The sequence below is a fragment of the Oncorhynchus kisutch genome, linkage group LG17, assembly GCF_002021735.2.
Source record: "Oncorhynchus kisutch isolate 150728-3 linkage group LG17, Okis_V2, whole genome shotgun sequence".
Classification (NCBI taxonomy): domain Eukaryota; kingdom Metazoa; phylum Chordata; class Actinopteri; order Salmoniformes; family Salmonidae; genus Oncorhynchus; species Oncorhynchus kisutch.
In genome coordinates, this window is record NC_034190.2 from 77,878,765 (window position 1) to 77,900,708 (window position 21,944).

Here is a 21,944-nt window from a genome sequence, read left to right on the forward strand (position 1 = left end):
TTGGCAGTAGAATGACCTCACTGAAGAGCTCAGTGACTTTCAACATGGCATCTTCATAGGATGCCACCTTTCCAACAAGTCAGTTCGTCAAATTTCTGTCCTGCAAGAGCTGCCGCGGTTAACTGTAAGTGCTGGTATTATGAAGTGGAAACGTCTAGGAGCAACAACGGCTCAGCCGCAAAGTGGTAAGCCACACAAGCTCTCAGAACGGGACCGCCGAATGCTGAAGCGCGTAGAGAGTAAAAATGGTCTGTCCTCGGTTGCAAAACTCACTACCGAGTTCCAAACTGTCTCTGGAAGCAACGTCAGCACAAGAACTGTTCACCGGGAGCTTCATGAAATGGGTTTCCATGACCAAGCAGCCACAAACAAGCCTAGGATCATGATGCGCAATGCCAAGCATCTGGAGAAGTGGAAACACGGTCTCAGGAGTGATGAATCACGCTTCGCCATCTGGCAGTCCGACGGATGTAAATCTGGATTTAGCGGATGCCAGGAGAACGGTATCTGCCCGAATGCATAGTGCCAACTGTAACGTTTGGTGGAGGAGGCTGGGGCTGTTTTTCATGGGCTAAGTTTCATGGGCTAAAGACAATGAAGCAGCAAACTTTGTGGAAATTAATATTTGTGTCATTCTCAACTTTTGGCCACGACTGTACAATAAGGCCATGACAACAAAAAGACAACAGTCACACACACAGTGGCAGAGTAAATTGAACTACAAATGCGTTTCTTTCATAAAAAGAAACCTGAGAACAACATCTGTCCAGTGAAGTCCAAGAAGCAAATATTGCAAGTAAAATAAGAAATGTTGACTTGCGCTACTTGTAGACTAGTTGAACGCCAATGCCATCCTCCTCTCTTTCATTTTGGCATAACAGTCCATGGCTCTGTCATACAGTACTAGGCTACATATTGTAGAATAACCTACAGGCATAATCATAATCTACAAACAACAAATAATCTACAGGCATAATCTACAAACAACGAACACAATTGCATTTTATCCAGTGGTGTAAAGTACTTAAGTAAAAATACTTTAAAGTACTACTTAAGTAGTTATTTGGTGTATCTGTACTGTTTACATTTTTTTTTACAACTTTTAATTTTACTCAACTACATTCCTAAAGAAAATAATGTACTTTTTACTACATACATTTTTCCTGACACCCAAAAGTACTTAGCAGGACAGAAAAATATTCCAATTCACACACTTATCAAGAGAACATCCCTGGTCATCCCTACTGACTCTGATCTGGAGGACTACGCTTTGTTTGTAAATGTAATCTGAGTGTTGGAGTGTGCCCCAGGCTATCCTTAAATAAAAAAATTAAAAATGAGTTGCACTTTTACTTTTAATACTTAAGTGTATTTGAAACCAAATACTTTTACTCAAGTAGTATTTTACTGTGTGATTTTCACTTTTACTCAAGTTATTTTCTATTAAGGCATCTTTACATTTACTCAAGTATGACACTAGGTACTTTTTACCCCACTGATTTTATTAATGGCAGATTGAATGCACAGAGATACCATGATGACTATAGTTGTACATCAGTAGTTTCTCTCGTCACTCACTGACAGTTAGCCCATATCAGTAAAAACATTTTAGATTGGTAAATGAGTCTAGTTAGTCTAGCCAGCTATCTAAACTTGTTGTAATCTTGGCTGAGTTACCGACCGGACACACGGGGCATGTGTCCAGGAGCCCTGACCTCCAGGGGGCCCCCATTGATTTAGTTAGTCACTCTTACTCAGATATTATATTAACATGGCATAAGTCAAGGAAAATGTGTACAATTGTATTAAATTAGCTTTAACAGTGCAAAAAAAGTATACCCACCCCATGGCAAAACGTGTAGAATAGCAGCAAATTAGCTGTTAAAACTGCAACCCCAAAACAGTTCTGTAAAGCAAACTCATGTTTTTATGATAATGCTCTTCTAGTGTAAGAGCTGTTTGAAAAGGCTGCCTGAAATTTCAACCTGTTTGGTGGGATGGAGTTTTGTCCGGCCTTGTGACATCACCAAGTAGTAAATTAGTCAATAGACCAATAAGAAAAAGAGTTCCAAACCTCTCTTCCAATAACAGCTAGTTTTCAGACCACTCCCAGACAGTCTTAGCAACATTTAAATGATTTGATATTGAGATAAAAACAGCTGAATCAGACCTTATTTACAATACTTTTTCTGCTAACAGATCCCTCTGCACAATTTAAATGATAGTTTTTTCATTTCCAATGTTGAGTTAATGTGAGTAAATGTGTAGTGGCTAATTGTATAGCTAATAGGCTATGTGTTTATAGATTGGTTGCTGTAGCTTCATTCACCTCAGTCAATGTGATAATGTCTGAGGTCCAGTTTTGCTTGTTTTTTCTGTTCTCCAAATACAATTTTAGAGTTTTTAAATAGTATAGAAATGCCCGTAAATGAGCTTCAACTTTCTTAAAACTTCACTGACTGCCTGCAAGGAGCTTTTTCTATGAAACAATCCTGACTTTTCAGCCTCTGAGGCTGCTACTGAATCTGATCCAGGTCTGAGGCTAAAACGGAATCTTATCAGCCTGTCAGGAATGGAGCTCACCCACTCCATACAATTATATACTGTATTTATCAGTTATGCAAGATAACAAACAGCATAACCAACAAGCTAGCTAGCTGACAAGACTGCCTAGCTAGCTCACTCGCTCACAAGACCAGCCAAGTTAGCTGCGTTGTGGCTTGCATGTCATTGGCTGTGGTCTTGGGGGTGGCACACAGCCTGGGAGACAGAACTGCCTGTCAGGCATTGTTTAGGGCTTAAATGCCCCACGAGGGCTTAGCTCTCCCAAGAGCGCTAGGTAAATGACATTTAACTTGCTTACATTCTAACTTATTAACAGATAATGAGCTCTAAACACAAATGAATGAATTATGTCAGCATGAAATGTACCATCCCTTAGTGTAACAATCAATAAAAACGTGGGAGCTGATCCATTGTGGGCTCTGCCGCCTCAGCCATACTGTCTATCTATCATCAATACGTACACTCCTATTTATAGAGTTTCTTGTGATCTCGACAAAACATATTTTGTTATGTCGTGATCATGAGGTAAAAAGTTGTGATCGACATTTACGAGGGAATTCTTTTTTTAATTCATATGTCCTCTCTGAGCTTCAGTATACTCTTAAGCTGATCCCATAGATATCTATTTCTGAGCTGTTTCTATTGCAACGTATTGTCTACACTGTACTACGCAGATCAAAGTCCAAAACATGTATTTGTATTAACAATAGACTTACAATTATGGCAAAACAAAACCCTATGTATTTTGAATTGCATTCCACAAGAAGTAGAGAATGACAGATGTGGACGCATTACAAGGTAGCCATTAAAGAACACCTAGTTCATTATGCATGTATTTGCCTGCCTTGTTCCATCTTTGCAGCTGGCCTTACCCAAAGGAGTCGAATACAAACTTTAGGATGTGTGAGCCCGTCTAGAGTCAACAGTCCTCAATATTTCAGGACCATGCCCCAGATTCAGACGGAGGGATGAAGCAGAATACTGGCACATCTTTATGAGACTGCTCTTTTCTCTGCCAACTGAATCAGAGATGGTCCCTGCATTCTGTGGCTGACAAGGAGACAGTGGGATGTCTGTGACACACTTAGGGAGAACAGAGTTCCCTAACTTCCATGTACATGACACATTAACAACATGAGGAATGATTTATGAGAAAAGTCAATCCAACTTTACCTAGCACTATTGTACGGTCTGCATTTATAGACTGGACTTACGGTCCTGAAAAGTCTGCCACGTAAATGTTGAAAATGAAATCCCCCAAAATGTCCAAAGTAATTAGACAAAGACGAGCTGTAGTTAAAGTACGTCACAAAGACGAGCTGTAGTTAAAGTACGTCACAAAGACGAGCTGTAGTTAAAGTACGTCACAAAGATGAGCTGTAGTTAAAGTACGCCACAAAGATGAGCTGTAGTTAAAGTACGTCACAAAGATGAGCTGTAGTTAAAGTACGCCACAAAGACGAGCTGTAGTTAAAGTACGTCACAAAGACCAGCTGTAGTTAAAGTACGCCACAAAGACGAGCTGTAGTTAAAGTACGCCACAAAGATGAGCTGTAGTTAAAGTAAGCCACAAAGACGAGCTGTAGTTAAAGTACGCCACAAAGACGAGCTGTAGTTAAAGTACGCCACAAAGACGAGCTGTAGTTAAAGTACGCCACAAAGACGAGCTGTAGTTAAAGTAAGCCACAAAGATGAGCTGTAGTTAAAGTACGCCACAAAGACGAGCTGTAGTTAAAGTACGCCACAAAGATGAGCTGTAGTTAAAGTACGCCACAAAGACGAGCTGTAGACATAATAACTTACTTGGCTGGCATGACTCAGCATGTTTGTGCATGAGACAGACAGGTGGTGTCCTCTTAGTAACAAGTGGTAGCCCTTATCATCCAATACCTCCTATCCCCTCCACACTTCCAATACCTCCTATCCCCTCCACACTTCACATACCCCCTCCACACTTCACATACCCCCTCCACACTTCACATACCCCCTCCACACTTCACATACCCCCTCCACACTTCACATACCCCCTCATCACTTCACATACCCCCTCATCACTTCACATACCCCCTCATCACCTCACATACCCCCTCATCACCTCACATACCCCCTCCACACCTCACATACCCCCTCCACACCTCACATACCCCCTCCACACCTCACATACCCCCTCCACACCTCACATACCCCCTCCACACTTCACATACCCCCTATACCCGTTCCACAATGCGTGATTATCTGTAATCATTGTAGCATCCACATTCATGTGTTCAGAAACATATTATATTCTTATTTACAATAACAGTGACTCCAAAATGACGCAATACAATATTTATCATGAATTTCTATTGGGTACAAAATAATCTGAAACACAATCAAAACAAACTGCAAATGCAACCAACAAGTTTGTATTGACACAAGCAAAATACTAAACTATTGACTACATTAATACAAATAAGTGAATTTGTCCAAATACTTATGACACCTTCACCTTTACCTTCACACCTTCACTAGATACATAAGTGCTAAACAGTAAAACAGATATGTACGAAAATACCCTCAAATAAAAAAGGTGACATTCTGTACTGTTGCCTCATATGAAAACATTTTAATAATTTCGAAATCCCAAATGCTGAAGGTGAGGCAAATTATACATTTTAGTTTCACTGTCCAAATGAATACATAGGGGAGTGTTATTCTTGGTGTAAAGTGTAAAATATATAAATAATCCACAGCGATACCTCAATTACAGTGGTCAGGTCTGCACCTACATGATTAGGATATTATTATTTAGCTATATATGGACTGCATCATATCCACTAATCTAATGCGTCTGCATTGGCGTGCAATTATCTCCAAAATTGTGTGTGCGAGAGTGAGTGATCACGTGGATGCAAACTCACAGCAGGTGTGAAGCATGGGGTATGCTCTCCACACCACATTTTACAAATAAAAATACAACCAGTTTGCATTGACCTGTAAAGCACTTATCTTCTAAAATGGGAAAATGAGGTGTATTTGCCCAATCATCCTTTTAGGGAAGCTAACAGTCACCCTCGGTTACCATAGAAACCAACAGGTAAGTGGTAGAGAAGTGCTTCTTCCTCCACAGCGTGCTACCCCGTTCTAAAAACAGTGACCTACAAAAATACGCCCACTGCCGCGCAGAGGCCATGGCCAGGCTCTTCTCCTCCTCTCACTGAGGGGAGTGTGTGGCATAAAGTCAACACTGAGAGGATGTGTGTTTGAGGCTGTTTTAACAGACATGTAAAACACATACAGGAGTGTGTGTGTGTCTCTGTCACACACACACACACACACACACACACACACACACACACACACACACACACACACACACACACACACACACACACACACACACACACACACACACACACACACACACACACACACACACACACCAGATGGCTGTATGGGAATCCCTTATTTAAGACAGACAGACAGACATGGTTTTTGGACACATGAAGTTTCACATGTTTTTTGTTCACTACTTTCAGCTACATCTGGTCTCCCATCCAGGGACCAACCAGAACCAACCCTGTTTAACTTCAGAGGTAAACAGGGATGGGATGCAGGGTGCTATGCTGCTGGAAAGGAAACTTAATACAAAAAGTATATTACAAAACCATATTCATTCCACAGTGGGCCTAGTGGCTTCAATTAAGACCTAGACAACCAGCTGAGGAGAGTTCCTTAATAATTGGTGACCTAAATTCATCAATCAAGTACAAGGTAACAATCACATGTGGAAGTTTCACATTGAAAGGTTTTTCACATGTGAAAATGCAATGCCATTTCCACATTTGCAGTTCTTACACGTGAACAGTTCTTACACGTCACATGTGAACTTGCAAAAGGATGTGTTAACATGTGAACTCTAAATTTAAAATGAGCAGTGTGTATTCATTGTGCGAAAGGAAGCCAGAGTTCCTCAAATATTTTACCAATAATAATGATCAAATAGTTTATTTCGTCTCTCTCTGTGTTTTCATAATTTTCTGTCAATTTGCAAGTGGCTGAATCTCACCGGAGAAATAATCAGAGCTGTCTCAGTACGTGTTGCCCACGTATCAGAGCTGTCTCAGTACGCGTTGCCCACGTATCAGAGCTGTCTCAGTACGCGTTGCCCACGTATCAGAGCTGTCTCAATACGCGTTGCCCACGTATCAGAGCTGTCTCAGTACGCGTTGCCCACGTATCAGAGCTGTCTCAGTACGCGTTGCCCACGTATCAGAGCTGTCTCAGTACACGTTGCCCACGTATCAGAGCTGTCTCAGTACGCGTTGCCCATGTATCAGAGCTGTCTCAGTACGTGTTGCCCATGTATCAGAGCTGTCTCAGTACGTGTTGCCCATGTATCAGAGCTGTCTCAGTACGTGTTGCCCATGTATTGGAACATGTCTGGACCAAAAGAGTATGGCATGTTTCATTTGACTAATTGATGCCAGCAAGCATTGGCCTCCCATGATAAACAAAATTATAAAATATATAGCCAATCAGCCTTGAGCTTAGCTCAACTGTGGCTTGTCCTGTTGCAACAAAATTCCTCAAGGAAGGCCAGTTTGGATTTTGGCTTCACACCAATCAATCCCATCCTAAGCAAAACGTCATTGTTGTCAGAAAACATGTCTGTAGTGTCCTTGTGTTGATATCGTGCAGTAGCTAGCTTGTTAAATCTGACTTTTCCTAAGACATGGATGGAGATGGGGATTTGGACTTGTGGTTTTGACTTAATTCTCTGTACAGGCCAAGGATTATGATGGTGATTTGTTCGAGCCATAAATGTATATATTGTGCCACTGGCCTGAGATGACTGAACTTCAATAAGTAGCCTAGTACTGTATGACAGAGCAATGGACTGTTATGCCAAAATGAAAGAGAGGAGGATGGCATTGGCGTTCAACTAGTCTACAAGTAGCGCAAGTCAACATTTCTTTTTTTACTTGCAATATTTGCTTCGTGGACTTCACCGGACAGATGTTGCTCTCAGTTTTCTTTTATGAAAGAAACACATTTGTAGTTCAATTTACTCTGCCACTGTGTGACTGTTGTCTTTTTGTTGTCATGGCCTTATTGTACAGTCGTGGCCAAAAGTTGAGAATGACACAAATATTCATTTCCACAAAGTTTGCTGCATCAGTGTCTTTAGATATTTTTGTCAGATGTTACAATGGAATACTGAAGTATAATTACAAGAATTTCACAAGTGTCAAAGGCTTTTATGACAATTACATGAAGTTGATGCAAAGAGTCAATATTTGCAGTGTTGACCCTTCTTTTTCAAGACCTCTGCAATCCGCCCTGGCATGCTGTCAATTAACTTCTGGGCCACATCCTGACTGATGGCAGTCCATTCTTGCATAATCAATGGTTGGAGTTTGTCAGAATTTGTGGGTTTTTGTTTGTCCACCCGCCTCTTGAGGATTGACCACAAGTTCTCAATGGGATTAAGGTCTGGGGAGTTTCCTGGCCATGGACACAAAATATTGATGTTTTGCTCCCCGAGCCACTTAGTTATCACTTTTGCCTTATGGCAAGGTGCTCCATCATGCTGGAAGGCATTGTTCATCACCAAACTGTTCCTGGATGGTTGGGAGAAGTTGCTCTCGGAGGATGTGTTGGTACCATTTTGTTATTCATGGCCGTGTTCTTAGGCAAAATTGTGAGTGAGCCCATTCCCTTGGCTGAGAAGCAACCCCACACATGAATGGTCACCTTGTCTTCTCCGGACAAGCTTTTTTCCGGATGCCCCAAACAATCGGAAAGGGGATTCAGAGAAAACACCACCCTTCTTTTGAAGCTTCCAGTCTGTTATTCAAACTCAATCAGCATGACAGAGTGATCTCCAGCCTTGTCCTCGTCAACACTCACACCTGTGTTAACGAGAGAATCACTGAGATGATGTCAGCTGGTCCTTTTGTGGCAGGGCTGAAATGCAGTTGAAATGTTTTTTGGGGATTCAGTTAATTTGCATGGCAAAGAGGGACTCAGAGGGGCAATTAATTGCAATCCATCTGATCACTCTTCATAACATTCTGGAGTATATGCAAATTGCCATCATACAAACTGAGGCAGCAGACTTTGTGAAAATTAATATTTGTGTCATTCTCAAAACTTTTGGCCACAGTGGTGTATGAACTAACAGGTTATAGAGCAAACAACACAATTATCACAACACAGGTTGTAATATGGCTTTTCTTTTACTGGCTTGGCTGGTCTTCCTCAGTGATTTTATCCACGCACCGCTACTGAATTGAACATATGTGAAAAAATTGTTTCACGTGCTACATTTAAACTCAACATGTGAAAACAGTGGTTTGTGTTTTTTTGATCAGCTTGAAACAAATACATAGAGAATTGGGTCAAGACGGCCAGCGAGACCTTTCATTGTGATGGAGTAATGTCAATGACTGGCCTCTGTTTTTAAGAGGTCTGTTCCTGATGAAGAAAACATGGTATTTACACATGTTGTGTATGTGTCTCTCCAAATGCCTCCAAAAATACAGAACATCTATTTGACTACACAGACAAAGAGCTGAGAAACGCTAAGTCTGAAAGAAATGTGCACTGAACAACTTAGCTTCTACTCTGCAATTACCATTTTTCCATCTGATTAACTCATAAAATAAATGCACTCTGCACAAACGGCACCTTATTGTTGATTGCTGAAAGTATTAGAAAATGCCAAATTACCCTATCAAGAAGTTGATTACAAGATGATTTGATGTTGAGCACGGGGGGAACATCGGGAATCCACGCTTCTGTCTCTTAGTGATGCAATAGGCTTGGATGATTAGCATATTAAAATCTCAACGTTGTTTCATTTACAGTTAATCTAAATCGCTGTGCTCCATTTCCAATCCACAAACAGATAGTCCTCCTCAAGACCGAGCTCCTTTTACCATTCACATGACCCATCACATGCAGCCAGCCAGAGAGGTACCATTGCTCTAAATTGAGAGTCAACTACGGGTCAGACTCATTCCAGAGTTGTCCCTTCATTAGGCCTGTAATGGTGTGATGGATAATGGGGGAGAGGGTTTGACTTACGATAAGCTGTTCTCCAGCCGCCCGCCAGTGGATCCAATGATCTCCCCCAGAGTGCAGAAGGTCTGACCCAGGAAGTCCTGGTGGAGAGAGCCTGGGGTCAGTCTTATGACCCGTCTGATCAGGTTTGGAGTCAAATCCATTTAAATTCATGAAGTAAACCAAATTCCAATTCCAAATTTTCCTAATTGAAAAGCATTGAAGAGAATTGGAATTTGAGGTAGAATTTCAGTGTTCTTCCTGAGTGGAAATGGAATTGACCCCAACCCTGTTTCTAACAGCAAGGCAGTTCACAGTACCACAGTACGTGCAGTGCTTTCAGATGGTGGTGAGTAAGATGTAATACAGCTAGGACATCCCACATGCCAGGTTGAAACCGAAGTTATTCAAAGTGGTTGAAGACATTGGGAGCCATTGTGACAATGAAAACTATTCATTTTATAATCTGGACATACGGTACGTTATCAAAAAGGCTAAAAGAACAAGATCACTTATTTCTTTTAAATCAAATCTCTATTTTTATAATGTAAATGCCATCTTATAGAAGTGTCCAGATACTTTTTTCTCGATTTCACTTAGTTGTGAGAAACGTACCAGAAATAGACTTCCTCAGGCTCATTCTGCAGTATCGGGGCAATGATAAAATATTAGTAAATGTTCCAAAAACATTCAAATACATCCTTTTATACTCTCAGTATAGTGAGCTCTCCAGGAACAGGGTTGGAGTGAAAACCCACAGGACGGTAGCTCTCCAGGAACAGGGTTGGAGTGAAAACCCACAGGACGGTAGCTCTCCAGGAACAGGGTTGGAGTGAAAACCCACAGGACGGTAGCTCTCCAGGAACAGGGTTGGAGTGAAAACCCACAGGACGGTAGCTCTCCAGGAACAGGGTTGGAGTGAAAACCCACAGGACGGTAGCTCTCCAGGAACAGGGTTGGAGTGAAAACCCACAGGACGGTAGCTCTCCAGGAACAGGGTTGGAGTGAAAACCCACAGGACGGTAGCTCTCCAGGAACAGGGTTGGAGTGAAAACCCACAGGACGGTAGCTCTCCAGGAACAGGGTTGGAGTGAAAACCCACAGGACGGTAGCTCTCCAGGAACAGGGTTGGAGTGAAAACCCACAGGACGGTAGCTCTCCAGGAACAGGGTTGGAGTGAAAACCCACAGGACGGTAGCTCTCCAGGAACAGGGTTGGAGTGAAAACCCACAGGACGGTAGCTCTCCAGGAACAGGGTTGGAGTGAAAACCCACAGGACGGTAGCTATCCAGGAACAGGGTTGGAGTGAAAACCCACAGGACGGTAGCTCTCCAGGAACAGGGTTGGAGTGAAAACCCACAGGACGGTAGCTCTCCAGGAACAGGGTTGGAGTGAAAACCCACAGGACGGTAGCTCTCCAGGAACAGGGTTGGAGTGAAAACCCACAGGACGGTAGCTCTCCAGGAACAGGGTTGGAGTGAAAACCCACAGGACGGTAGCTCTCCAGGAACAGGGTTGGAGTGAAAACCCACAGGACGGTAGCTCTCCAGGAACAGGGTTGGAGTGAAAACCCACAGGACGGTAGCTATCCAGGAACAGGGTTGGAGTGAAAACCCACAGGACGGTAGCTATCCAGGAACAGGGTTGGAGTGAAAACCCACAGGACGGTAGCTATCCAGGAACAGGGTTGGAGAGCCCTGCACTACATTATTCTGTTTAAAAAAACAACTAGCCTACTGTAGCTCTGGCTTTGAAGTCTCCTCTCAAAGTGCTTTACCTGAGATTTTGAATGGCTGAATGAGACTATGGTTGACATGACTGCTTGGTTTTGAGCCAACAGAAAAAACACCCCACAGACATCACATTGGACAAGCGAAAACAGGAGTGCAAAAAAACACACCTCACATCATGAATGTGTGTCGTGAAATACAAATCAGTAGACGTTACATGACATGCCATAATGACTGACATTACAACAATAACTGTCTTTACTAGTTGCATCGATACTAACCTTCTGCTCTCCCGTATTTGGTTGAGGTCAAAGGGAAGAGAACACAGTCAGAGGTCAAATCTAAAATACAATATTGCATTCATCCAAAGACAACAAGCTTCCTTCTGATAACTATCCTTCCTCTGTACTGTCAGTATTGGCATAACATTGCATGATTAACAACATAACATTAACAACATGATGCATTATATACTGATGGGAGACACTTACAAATTTGGAAATATTTGAACTTCTGGAGTCCACATTGTATCTGCAAGAAACCAAACATAGTTAGGTATAAATCACTCCAAATGACAAACTATATCAGTGTGAATAGCCTGTTCAGGTATTAGATACGTTTTCTCCTTACGAACTAAATGGGCAAATCTAATTATCTCTAAAATAACCTTGAATTTAACAGGTATGTTTCTGCAGGAGGGAGGAGGGAAACAGGGTAGAAGGGTTGAGAATATACTCCCTGTTTGCTAACATTAGAACATCCACTGACTGTTGGACTATACCGCTGACAGACTGTCTCTGAGTCCTATTCACTGTGGATATGAAGCCAATCCTCTACCTCGGGCCTCAGGGCTGTGATGCTTGCTGAACTTTTTCCTTGGTCAAACTCAATAGCTCATTGGTTCATAACATTTATTTTGTCTCATCATTTGGGAGTTCTGTCTGTCTGTAGGGTGTCTGTTATGCTGGAGTAGACTGATTGATTATTTGCAGTTTGTTAAAAATGAATATTGGCCTTGCTAACACCTGAACCACACTGATTGTTTCTAAGAGCTTTGTCACAGTGCAAAACCATTGCAATTGATTCTTGATTGATTTTCCAGAGCTTAAATAATAGCACCTGAAACCGTCGGAGCAAGGGCTCTACACAGTAATAGCTTGATAACAACCCATTTAAAAGGCATAATTCAATCTTTAACAGTAGTTATGTAAAACGTTATTTTCTCCCCACATCCCTATGATACAAACGTCTAACATGTAGCCATAGTGTAGCCATATGTAGCCATAGTTATTCAAATAAAATACTTTTCGCAGTTCAACACTAGAATTTTGCAGTTGCATATTACCTGACTTTGAAGAGCAGATAGAACAGTCTATAATGAATAAGACTGCTCAACCAAACCTACTGTGTATCACTGACTACATTAAAAAGCCATACTGATCTTTCTCTAGTATTGATCTGGACTAAGAGGTGTGGTGGCTGACCAGAATAACCAAGTGGACATAGAGATAGCACTTAAATCACAGTGATAAATGAAAAGGCTTGTTCTTCAGGAAGTATTTACACCCCTTGACTTTTTTTACACATTTTGTTGTGTTACAGCCTGAATTTAAAATTGATTGGCCTACACACAATACCCGAATGTCAAAGTGGAATTATGTTTTTCTAAATTTTTACAAATGAATCACAAATGAAAATCTGAAATGTCTTTAGTGAATAAGTATTCAACCCTTTTGTTATGGAAAAGCCTAAATAAGTTCAGGAGTAAAAAAGTAACATAATAAGTTGCATGTGTTTAACATGATTTTTGAATGACTACCTCATCTCTGTACCCCACACATAAAATTATCTGTCAGGTCTCTCAGTCGAGCAGTGCATTTCAAACACAGATTTAACCACAAAGGCCAGGAGGTTTTCCAATGCCTTGCAAAGAAGGGCAACTATTGGTAGATGGGTAAAAATGTCAAAAGCAGATATTGAATATCCTTTTGAACATGTTGATGTTATAATAAAGCCTAAAAAAGTTTATTTAGGCTTTTAGCCTAGCAGTAGGTATTTCCCAGTTGGAGACAGATAGGTTGGTCACTTACACGTCAAAGCGGAGGTTCTGCTTCTCTTCAAAGAAGAAGTCCAGGAAAAACTTCCGCACAAAGTTTGGATTCAGTGTGTTGTCAATAACCTCTGTTCTGCCAAACTGAAACAGTAGACAGGAAAAGAAAAACACGGGTTACAGAGTGATACTTCATCTAACAGAACCTCTATGGAAACACGGGTTACAGAGTGATACTTCATCTAACAGAACCTCTATGGAAACACGGGTTACAGAGTGATACTTCATCTAACAGAACCTCTATGGAAACACGGGTTACAGAGTGATACTTCATCTAACAGAACCTCTATGGAAACACGGGTTACAGAGTGATACTTCATCTAACAGAACCTCTATGGAAACACGGGTTACAGAGTGATACTTCATCTAACAGAACCTCTATGGAAACACGGGTTACAGAGTGATACTTCATCTAACAGAACCTCTATGGAAACACGGGTTACAGAGTGATACTTCATCTAACAGAACCTCTATGGAAACACGGGTTACAGAGTGATACTTCATCTAACAGAACCTCTATGGAAACACGGGTTACAGAGTGATACTTCATCTAACAGAACCTCTATGGAAACACGGGTTACAGAGTGATACTTCATCTAACAGAACCTCTATGGAAACACGGGTTACAGAGTGATACTTCATCTAACAGAACCTCTATGGAAACACGGGTTACAGAGTGATACTTCATCTAACAGAACCTCTATGGAAACACGGGTTACAGAGTGATACTTCATCTAACAGAACCTCTATGGAAACACGGGTTACAGAGTGATACTTCATCTAACAGAACCTCTATGGAAACATCAACTCCATAATTGATATCAGTATGAGCCATATAATCAATGACACAATGTCACTCTAAATCTAAGTATATGAAAGTTTAACATCACTAGCAATATTATCCACATACATCAACCGTAACATTGGGATCAACTCAAAAACAATGATCAGCAAATCCTGAGTACTCTAAATGAAATAATCAGCACAGAGCCACAGCCATTACCAATACAGCCTGTGATCTAATCTACATCCTTAGTAAGTTAGAATCACCACTGGGTTTAAACCAATGGAGTATTGTGTTCTAATGGCTGGCTCCTCAGCCAGAACAGAACCAAGGGAGTGTTGTGTTCTAATGGCTGGCTCCTCAGCCAGAACAGAACCAAGGGAGTGTTGTGTTCTAATGGCTGGCTCCTCAGACTTAACAGAACCAAGGGAGTGTTGTGTTCTAATCAGAACCGAACCAAGGGAGTGTTGTGTTCTAATGGCTAGCTACTCAGACAGAACAGAACCAAGGGAGTGTTTTGTTCTAATGGCTGGCTCCTCAGACAGAACAGAACCAAGGGAGTGTTGTGTTCTAATCAGAACAAAACTAAGGGAGTGTTGTGTTCTAATGGCTGGCTCCTCAGACAGAACAAAACCAACGGAGCGAGAGTGTCTGAGTGATTCTGTCTCAGCCGGCCAGCCCCAGGGCTGGAGCTCCATTTGTATCTACCAGACACGAATCCCCATTGGGCAGAGGGCCTGGCTGGTATGGTCCAACAGCACAGAGTAATGAGCTATTGATCCCTGCACTGCTTTAATACCCGGCTCATGACCTTAGCGCCCAGCGCACATAATCCCAGCTATCAACTCTGTCCCTCCCAATCCATTATCCGGCCTGGAAGGGGAGTTTATTGGAACCCTACCTACCTGGCATCCATCGACTAAGGAACCATCTGTCGTCACCTGAGACACTTCCACCTGTTCTATTTTGGGGCATTGTTTTCTGAGATACGATTAGTTAATGGGTAGTGGAGCGTTGTGGGGAATGTTTGTGTATAAAACAGAAAGTGATTGAAATTGCTGGGAAGTGACAGAAACTAAGAGGGCACAGCACTATAGTGTGTCAATGCTACAGTTAGCTAGAAACAAATACATAAGTGCATATCGTTTATCAACCCTTGTCTCAGTGTATGTGGTGGTAATCAGAAATAGAGAGATGGGAAGTGAGGGAATATGATTTGGCTTGTGAGTCTTCACTCAATGAATGGTACACATACGTATGTCTGTAGTTGGGGATTGAAAGTTAACTGTGCTGATTATATAAAATATATACAGCACCAGTTAAAAGTTGGGACACACTTACTCATTCAAGGGTTTCTTACTTTTTTCTACATTATAGAATAATAGTGAAGACATCAAAACTATGAAATAACACATGGAATTGTCACGACCTGACCTTAGAGAGCTTTTTATGTCTCTATTTTGGTTTGGTCAGGGTGTGATTTGGGGTGGGCATTCTATGTTTTGTATTTCTTTGTTTTGGCCGGGTATGGTTCTCAACCAGGGACAGCTGACTATCGTTGTCTCTGATTGGGAACCATACTTAGGTAGCTTTTTCCCACCTATGTTTTGTGGGTAGTTATTTTCTGTTTAGTGTTTTCTGCACCTGACAGGACTGTTTCGGATTAGTTTATTCTCTTTGTTATTTTGTTATAGTGTTCAGTTTAAATAAAAAGCATGAACCCTTACCACGCTGCGCTTTGGTCTGATCCTTCATGCAACGACGACCGTTACAGGAATCCTGTAGTAACCTCCCCCAAAAAGTGTTAAACAAATCAAAATATATCATCTTCAAAGTAGTCACCCTTTGCCTTGATGACAGCTTTGCACACTCTTGGCATTCTCTCAACCAGCTTCATGAGGAATGCTTTTCCAACAGTCTTGAAGGAGTTCCCACATACACTGAGCACTTTTTGGCTGCTTTTCCTTCACTCTGCGGTCCAACTCATTCCAAACCATTTCAATTGGGTTGAGGTAGGGTGATTGTGGAGGCCAGGGCATCTGATGCAGTACTCCATCACTCTTCTTCTTGGTCAAATAGCCCTTATACACCCTGGAGGTGTGTTTTGTCATTGTCTTGTTGAAAAACAAATGACAGTTCCACTAAGCGCAATCCAGATGGGATGGCGTATCGCTGCAGAATGCTGTGGTAGCCATGCTGGTTAAGGGAGCCTTGAATTCTAAATAAGTCACCTGAAAAGCACTCGCACACCATCACACCTCCTCATCCATGCTTCACTGTGGGAACCACACATGCGGAGATCATCCGTTCAGCTACTCTGCGTCTCACAAAGAAACGGAACCAAAAATCTAAAATGTGGGCCAAAGGACATATTTTGCAGCAGTCTAATGTCCATTGGTCGTGTTTCTTGGCCCAAGCAAGTCTCTTCTTATTGGTGTCCATTAGTAGTGTCTTTTTTTGTAGCAATTCGACCATGAAGGCTTGATACCCTCAGTCTCCTCTGAACAGTTGATGTTGAGATGTGTCGGTTACTTGAACTCTGGGAAGCATTTATTTGGGCTGCAATTTCTGAGGAGCAGTTAACTCTAATGAACTTCTCCTCTGCAGCAGAGGTAACTCTGGGTCTTCCTTTCCTGTAGCGGTCCTCACGAGATCCAGTTTCATCATAGCTCTTGATGGTTTTTGCAACTGCACTTGAAGAAACTTTCAAAGTTCTTGAAATTTTCCGGATTGACTGACCTTCATGTCTTAAAATAATGATGGACTGTCGTTTCTTTTTGCTTATTTGAGCTGTTCTTGCCATAATATGGACTTTTACCAAATAGGGCTTTCTTCTGTATACCACCCCTACTTTATCACAACACAACTGTTTGGCTCAAACGCATTAAGAAGGAAAGACATTTCACAAATTATCACAACTGTTAATTGAAATGCATTCCATGTGACTACCTCATGAAGCTGGTTGAGAGAATGCCAAGAGTCTGCAAAGCTGTCAAGGCAATGGGTGGCTGCTTTGAAGAATCTCAATTTAAAATATATTTTGATTTGTTTAACACTTTTTTGGTTACTACATGATTCCATATGTGTTATTTCATAGTAGATGTCTTCACTATTTTTCTACAATGTAGAAAATAGTAAAAATAAAGAGAAACCCTTGAATGAGTAGTTGTGTTCAACCTTTTGACTGGTACTGTATTTTATTTGGCACCGGATAGCTGCTGTGCAATGTGTTGTTTTACAGGGTCAGCCATAGGACAGTGCCCCTGGAGCAAATTAGGGTTAAGTGCCTTGCTCAAGAACATATAGATTTTTCACCTTGTCGGCTCGGGTCTTCGAACCAGCAGTTACTGGCCCAACACTGACCGCTAGGCTACCTACCACCCTATAATTATGCCCTCTCTTTGATTAGCCCTGTCGCAATGAAAAAGGTAGTGGAAGACGTCTTGCTGTAAGGGGATCGACTCAGACAAAGCCCTTAATGACATTCTTTAGTCAAGCAGTGTTGGCTTATTAAATATATAAACAAACAAAAACCGTCAGCACTGTGGCAGAGATTAAATTGGTTCTGCGCTTTAGGATAAAGGTTCTCTCAAAAGAAATGCAAGAAGAGGATATTCAAGAGAGGTAGAGGGAGCGATAGAGATTGAGAGAGATAAAGAGAGGGAGAGAAAAAGACAAAGATAGAGATACAGATTGAGAGAGAAAGAGAGAGAGCACTTTGAGAATGAGCTAGCTTGCTGCTGCTGCTGATATTCCCAGCTAGACATTCCTCTGCATTGTGCAGTGCTCATGGCTTAGGCTGTGGCGGCTGGCATAGCAGCAGTTTTGCTATGTAGAGGGACTATCTGCAAAGTCGTCAGAGAAGGGCCGATAGCCGACAGAGAGGGGCCGATAGCCGACAGAGAAGGGCCGATAGCCGACAGAGAAGGGCAGATAGCCGACAGAGAAGGGCCGATAGCTGACAGAGAGGGGCCGATAGCCGACAGAGAAGGGCCGATAGCCGAAAGAGAAGGGCCGATAGCCGACAGAGAAGGGCCGATAGCCGACAGAGAAGGGCAGATAGCCGACAGAGAAGGGCCGATAGCCGACAGAGAGGGGCCGATAGCCGACAGAGAGGGGCCGATAGCCGAAAGAGAAGGGCCGATAGCCGACAGAGAAGGGCCGATAGCCGACAGAGAGGGGCCGATAGCCGACAGAGAAGGGCCGATAGCCGACAGACTAGAAAAGGACAATATCGGGTAGGCCGAGCGAAAGAGAGACAGAAAGAGAGAGATCCCCCATCAGCTATGGTGTAGGTGTGAATATTTAATGAATCCCTCTGGGATTAATGTAGACCTCTGGGGAAACTTTGGCTCATTTTGTTCACCATCTTACTACCTGAACCTATCTTATCCTGTCTTGTTCCCTCTCAATTGAGTTGAATTGTAACAATAACAGCACATATTGTTGGGTACGTTTCCTGCTTTTACATCCTGCTATCATTGACTTGAATGGGGATGACCATTCTATTTGTATGGCAGCACATGCAGTCAGCAGCGGAGGAGGAGAGAACATGTCTTTTGAATGGTTATTAAAGTGACTGCGGTCATTTGGCTGGACAACAACCATCATCCAAAATTCCATGACCGTCACAGCCCCTTAATTCCAGTGACGGTGGATAAGCTCCAAAAACCAAAGAAGAAGATGGAACAACATGAGTCTCAGTCTGGAAGGTTCTTACGTTTCCCCGAATCGTATGAAGAAGTACCTTTAACAGAACAGCGAGTCAAGACGCGAATGAAAAAAAGGCTGAAAATAGAATTTCATTTTCAACTCACCTCCCTCCACTCTTTGGTGCCGATACCCTGCACATACAGCACAACCACTGCAGAGAGACAAAGAGAGAAGACAGAAGGCTATAGAACCTGAGAACATGGGGCCAATTGCATTTGTAGAGTGTTTTTCATTTAGACATAAAATCAAAGCTCTCTACATTGTAGAGCAACTATTAAAATAAAAATGCTTTAAAAAGGTCAAAACATTGAAACTAATAGAGATCTAATTTGGTAGCATAGTATACGACAGTCATTAAATTCTCCCTGAAAACAGATTTCTCTAATAAGCATTCATAAAAAAAAACACTTGTTGATTCAGTTCAGGTTGGTCAACCGTTGACACAGCCATTTAAACACAACGGTTGAATGTTGGGCATCAGCAGTAATGCACTTCACTCTGGCTTCGTGCAGGCAATTAAAAATATGTTCTCTCTTCTAAAGACCAATTAGGAACGTTGAGAAAACAGCATTGGTGCAAGTGTCTGGGCACCTTGGCAACATTACTGCATTGGCAATTGCTGCTCATAGCAGATCTAAAATAGTAACACAAGAATGGAGCTATATACAGGGAGTACCAGTACCAGATCAATGTGGAGCTATATACAGGGAGTACCAGTACCAGATCAATGTGGAGCTATATACAGGGAGTACCAGTACCAGATCAATGTGGAGCTATATACAGGGAGTACCAGTACCAGATCAATGTGGAGCTATATACAGGGAGTACCAGTACCAGATCAATGTGGAGCTATATACAGGGAGTACCAGTACCAGATCAATGTGGAGCTATATACAGGGAGTACCAGTACCAGATCAATGTGGAGCTAGATACAGGGAGTACCAGTACCAGATCAATGTGGAGCTATATACAGGGAGTACCAGTACCAGATCAATGTGGAGCTATATACAGGGAGTACCAGATCAATGTGGAGCTATATACAGGGAGTACCAGTACCAGATCAATGTGGAGCTATATACAGGGAGTACCAGATCAATGTGGAGCTATATACAGGGAGTACCAGTACCAGATCAATGTGGAGCTATATACAGGGAGTACCAGTACCAGATCAATGTGGAGCTATATACAGGGAGTACCAGTACCAGATCAATGTGGAGCTAGATACAGGGAGTACCAGTACCAGATCAATGTGGAGCTATATACAGGGAGTACCAGATCAATGTGGAGCTATATACAGGGAGTACCAGTACCAGATCAATGTGGAGCTATATACAGGGAGTACCAGATCAATGTGGAGCTATATACAGGGAGTACCAGTACCAGATCAATGTGGAGCTATATACAGGGAGTACCAGTACCAGATCAATGTGCAGAGGTACAAGGCATTTGAGGTAGATATGCACATGAAGGCCTGGTAAAGTGACTAGGCATCAGGATAGATAATAATAATAAGGTATTTGAGGTAGATATGTACATGAAGGCAGGGTAAAGTGACTAGGCATCAGGATAGATAATAATAAGGTATTTGAGGTAGATATGTACATGAAGGCAGGGTAAAGTGACTACGCATCAGAATAGATAATAAGGTATACACTTAGGTTGGAGTCATTAAAACTCTTTTCAACCACTCCACAAATTTCTTGTTAACAAACTATAGTTTTGGCAAGTTGGTTAGGACATCTACTTTGTGCATGACATAAGTCATTTTTCCAACAATTGTTTACAGACAGATTATTTCACTTATAATTCATTGTATCACTATTCCAGTGGGTCAAAGTTTACATACACAAAATTGAATGTGCCTTTAAACAGCTTGGAAAATTCCAGAAAATGATGTCATGGCTCTAGAAGCTTCTGATAGACATCATTTGAGTCAAATGGAGGTGTACCTGTGGATGTATTTTAAGGACTACCTTCAAACTCAGTGCCTCTTTGCTTGACATCATGGGAAATTCAAAAGAAATCAGCCAAGACCTCAGAAAACATTTTGTAGACCTCCACAAATCTGGTTCATCTTTGGGAGCAATTTCCAAACGCCTGAAGGTACCACGTTCATCTGTACAAACAATAGTACGCAAATATAAACACCATGGGACCACGCAGTCATCATACCGCTCAGGAAGGAGAAGCGTTCTGTCTCCTAGAGATGAATGTACTTTGGGGCGAAAAGCGCAAATCAATCCCAGAACAACAGCAAAGGACCTTGTGAAGATGCTGGAGGAAACAGGTACAAAAGTATCTATATCCACAGTAAAACGAGTCCTATAAAGACATAACCTGAAAGGCCGCTCAGCAAGGAAGAAGCCACTGCTCCAAAACCGCCATAAAAAAAGCCAGACTGCAGTTTGCAACTACACATGGGGACAAAGATTGTACTTTTTGGAGAAATGTCCTCTGGTCTGATAACGACCAGCACAAATGTTTGGAGGAAAAAGGGGGAGACTTGCAAGCCAAAGAACACCATCCCAACCGTGAAGCACGGGGGTGGCAGCATCATGTTGTGTGGGTGCTTTGCTGCAGGAGGGACTGGTGCTCTTCACAAAATAGATGGCATCATGAGTCAGGACAATTATGTGGATATATTGAAGCAACATCTCAAATCAAATCAAATGTTATTTGTCACATACACATGGTTAGCAGATGTTAATACGAGTGTAGCGAAATGCTTGTGCTTCTAGTTCCGACAATGCAGTAATAACGAACAAGTAATCTAACTAACAATTCCAAAAAACTACTGTCTTATACACAGTGTAAGGGGATAAAGAATATGTACATAAGGATATATGAATGAGTGATGGTACAGAGCAGCATAGGCAAGATACAGTAGATGATATCGAGTACAGTATATACATATGAGATGAGTATGTAAACAAAGTGGCATAGTTAAAGTGGCTAGTGATACATGTATTACATAAGGATGCAGTCGATGATATAG

The 21,944-nt window shown here is 41.9% G+C and overlaps 1 protein-coding gene across 2 annotated transcripts in view; it reads right to left on the reverse strand.

Moving 5' to 3' along the window:
* LOC109908600 (copine-9) overlaps nt 1–21,944 on the reverse strand; it is a 77,550-nt gene that overhangs the window by 41,411 nt on the left and 14,195 nt on the right. Inside the window, exons 3-7 of one of the 2 annotated variants that reach the window (XM_031794684.1) lie at nt 19,054–19,100; nt 13,433–13,536; nt 11,834–11,873; nt 11,624–11,626; nt 9,637–9,713 (exon numbers count right to left, since the gene is read on the reverse strand). In XM_031794684.1, the coding sequence (XP_031650544.1) occupies nt 9,637–9,713; nt 11,624–11,626; nt 11,834–11,873; nt 13,433–13,536; nt 19,054–19,100 (271 nt within the window). Of the gene's footprint in view, nt 1–4,368; nt 4,508–9,636; nt 9,714–11,623; nt 11,627–11,833; nt 11,874–13,432; nt 13,537–19,053; nt 19,101–21,944 lie in introns of those variants that run through there. The other variant, XM_031794685.1, reaches the window with a different exon arrangement.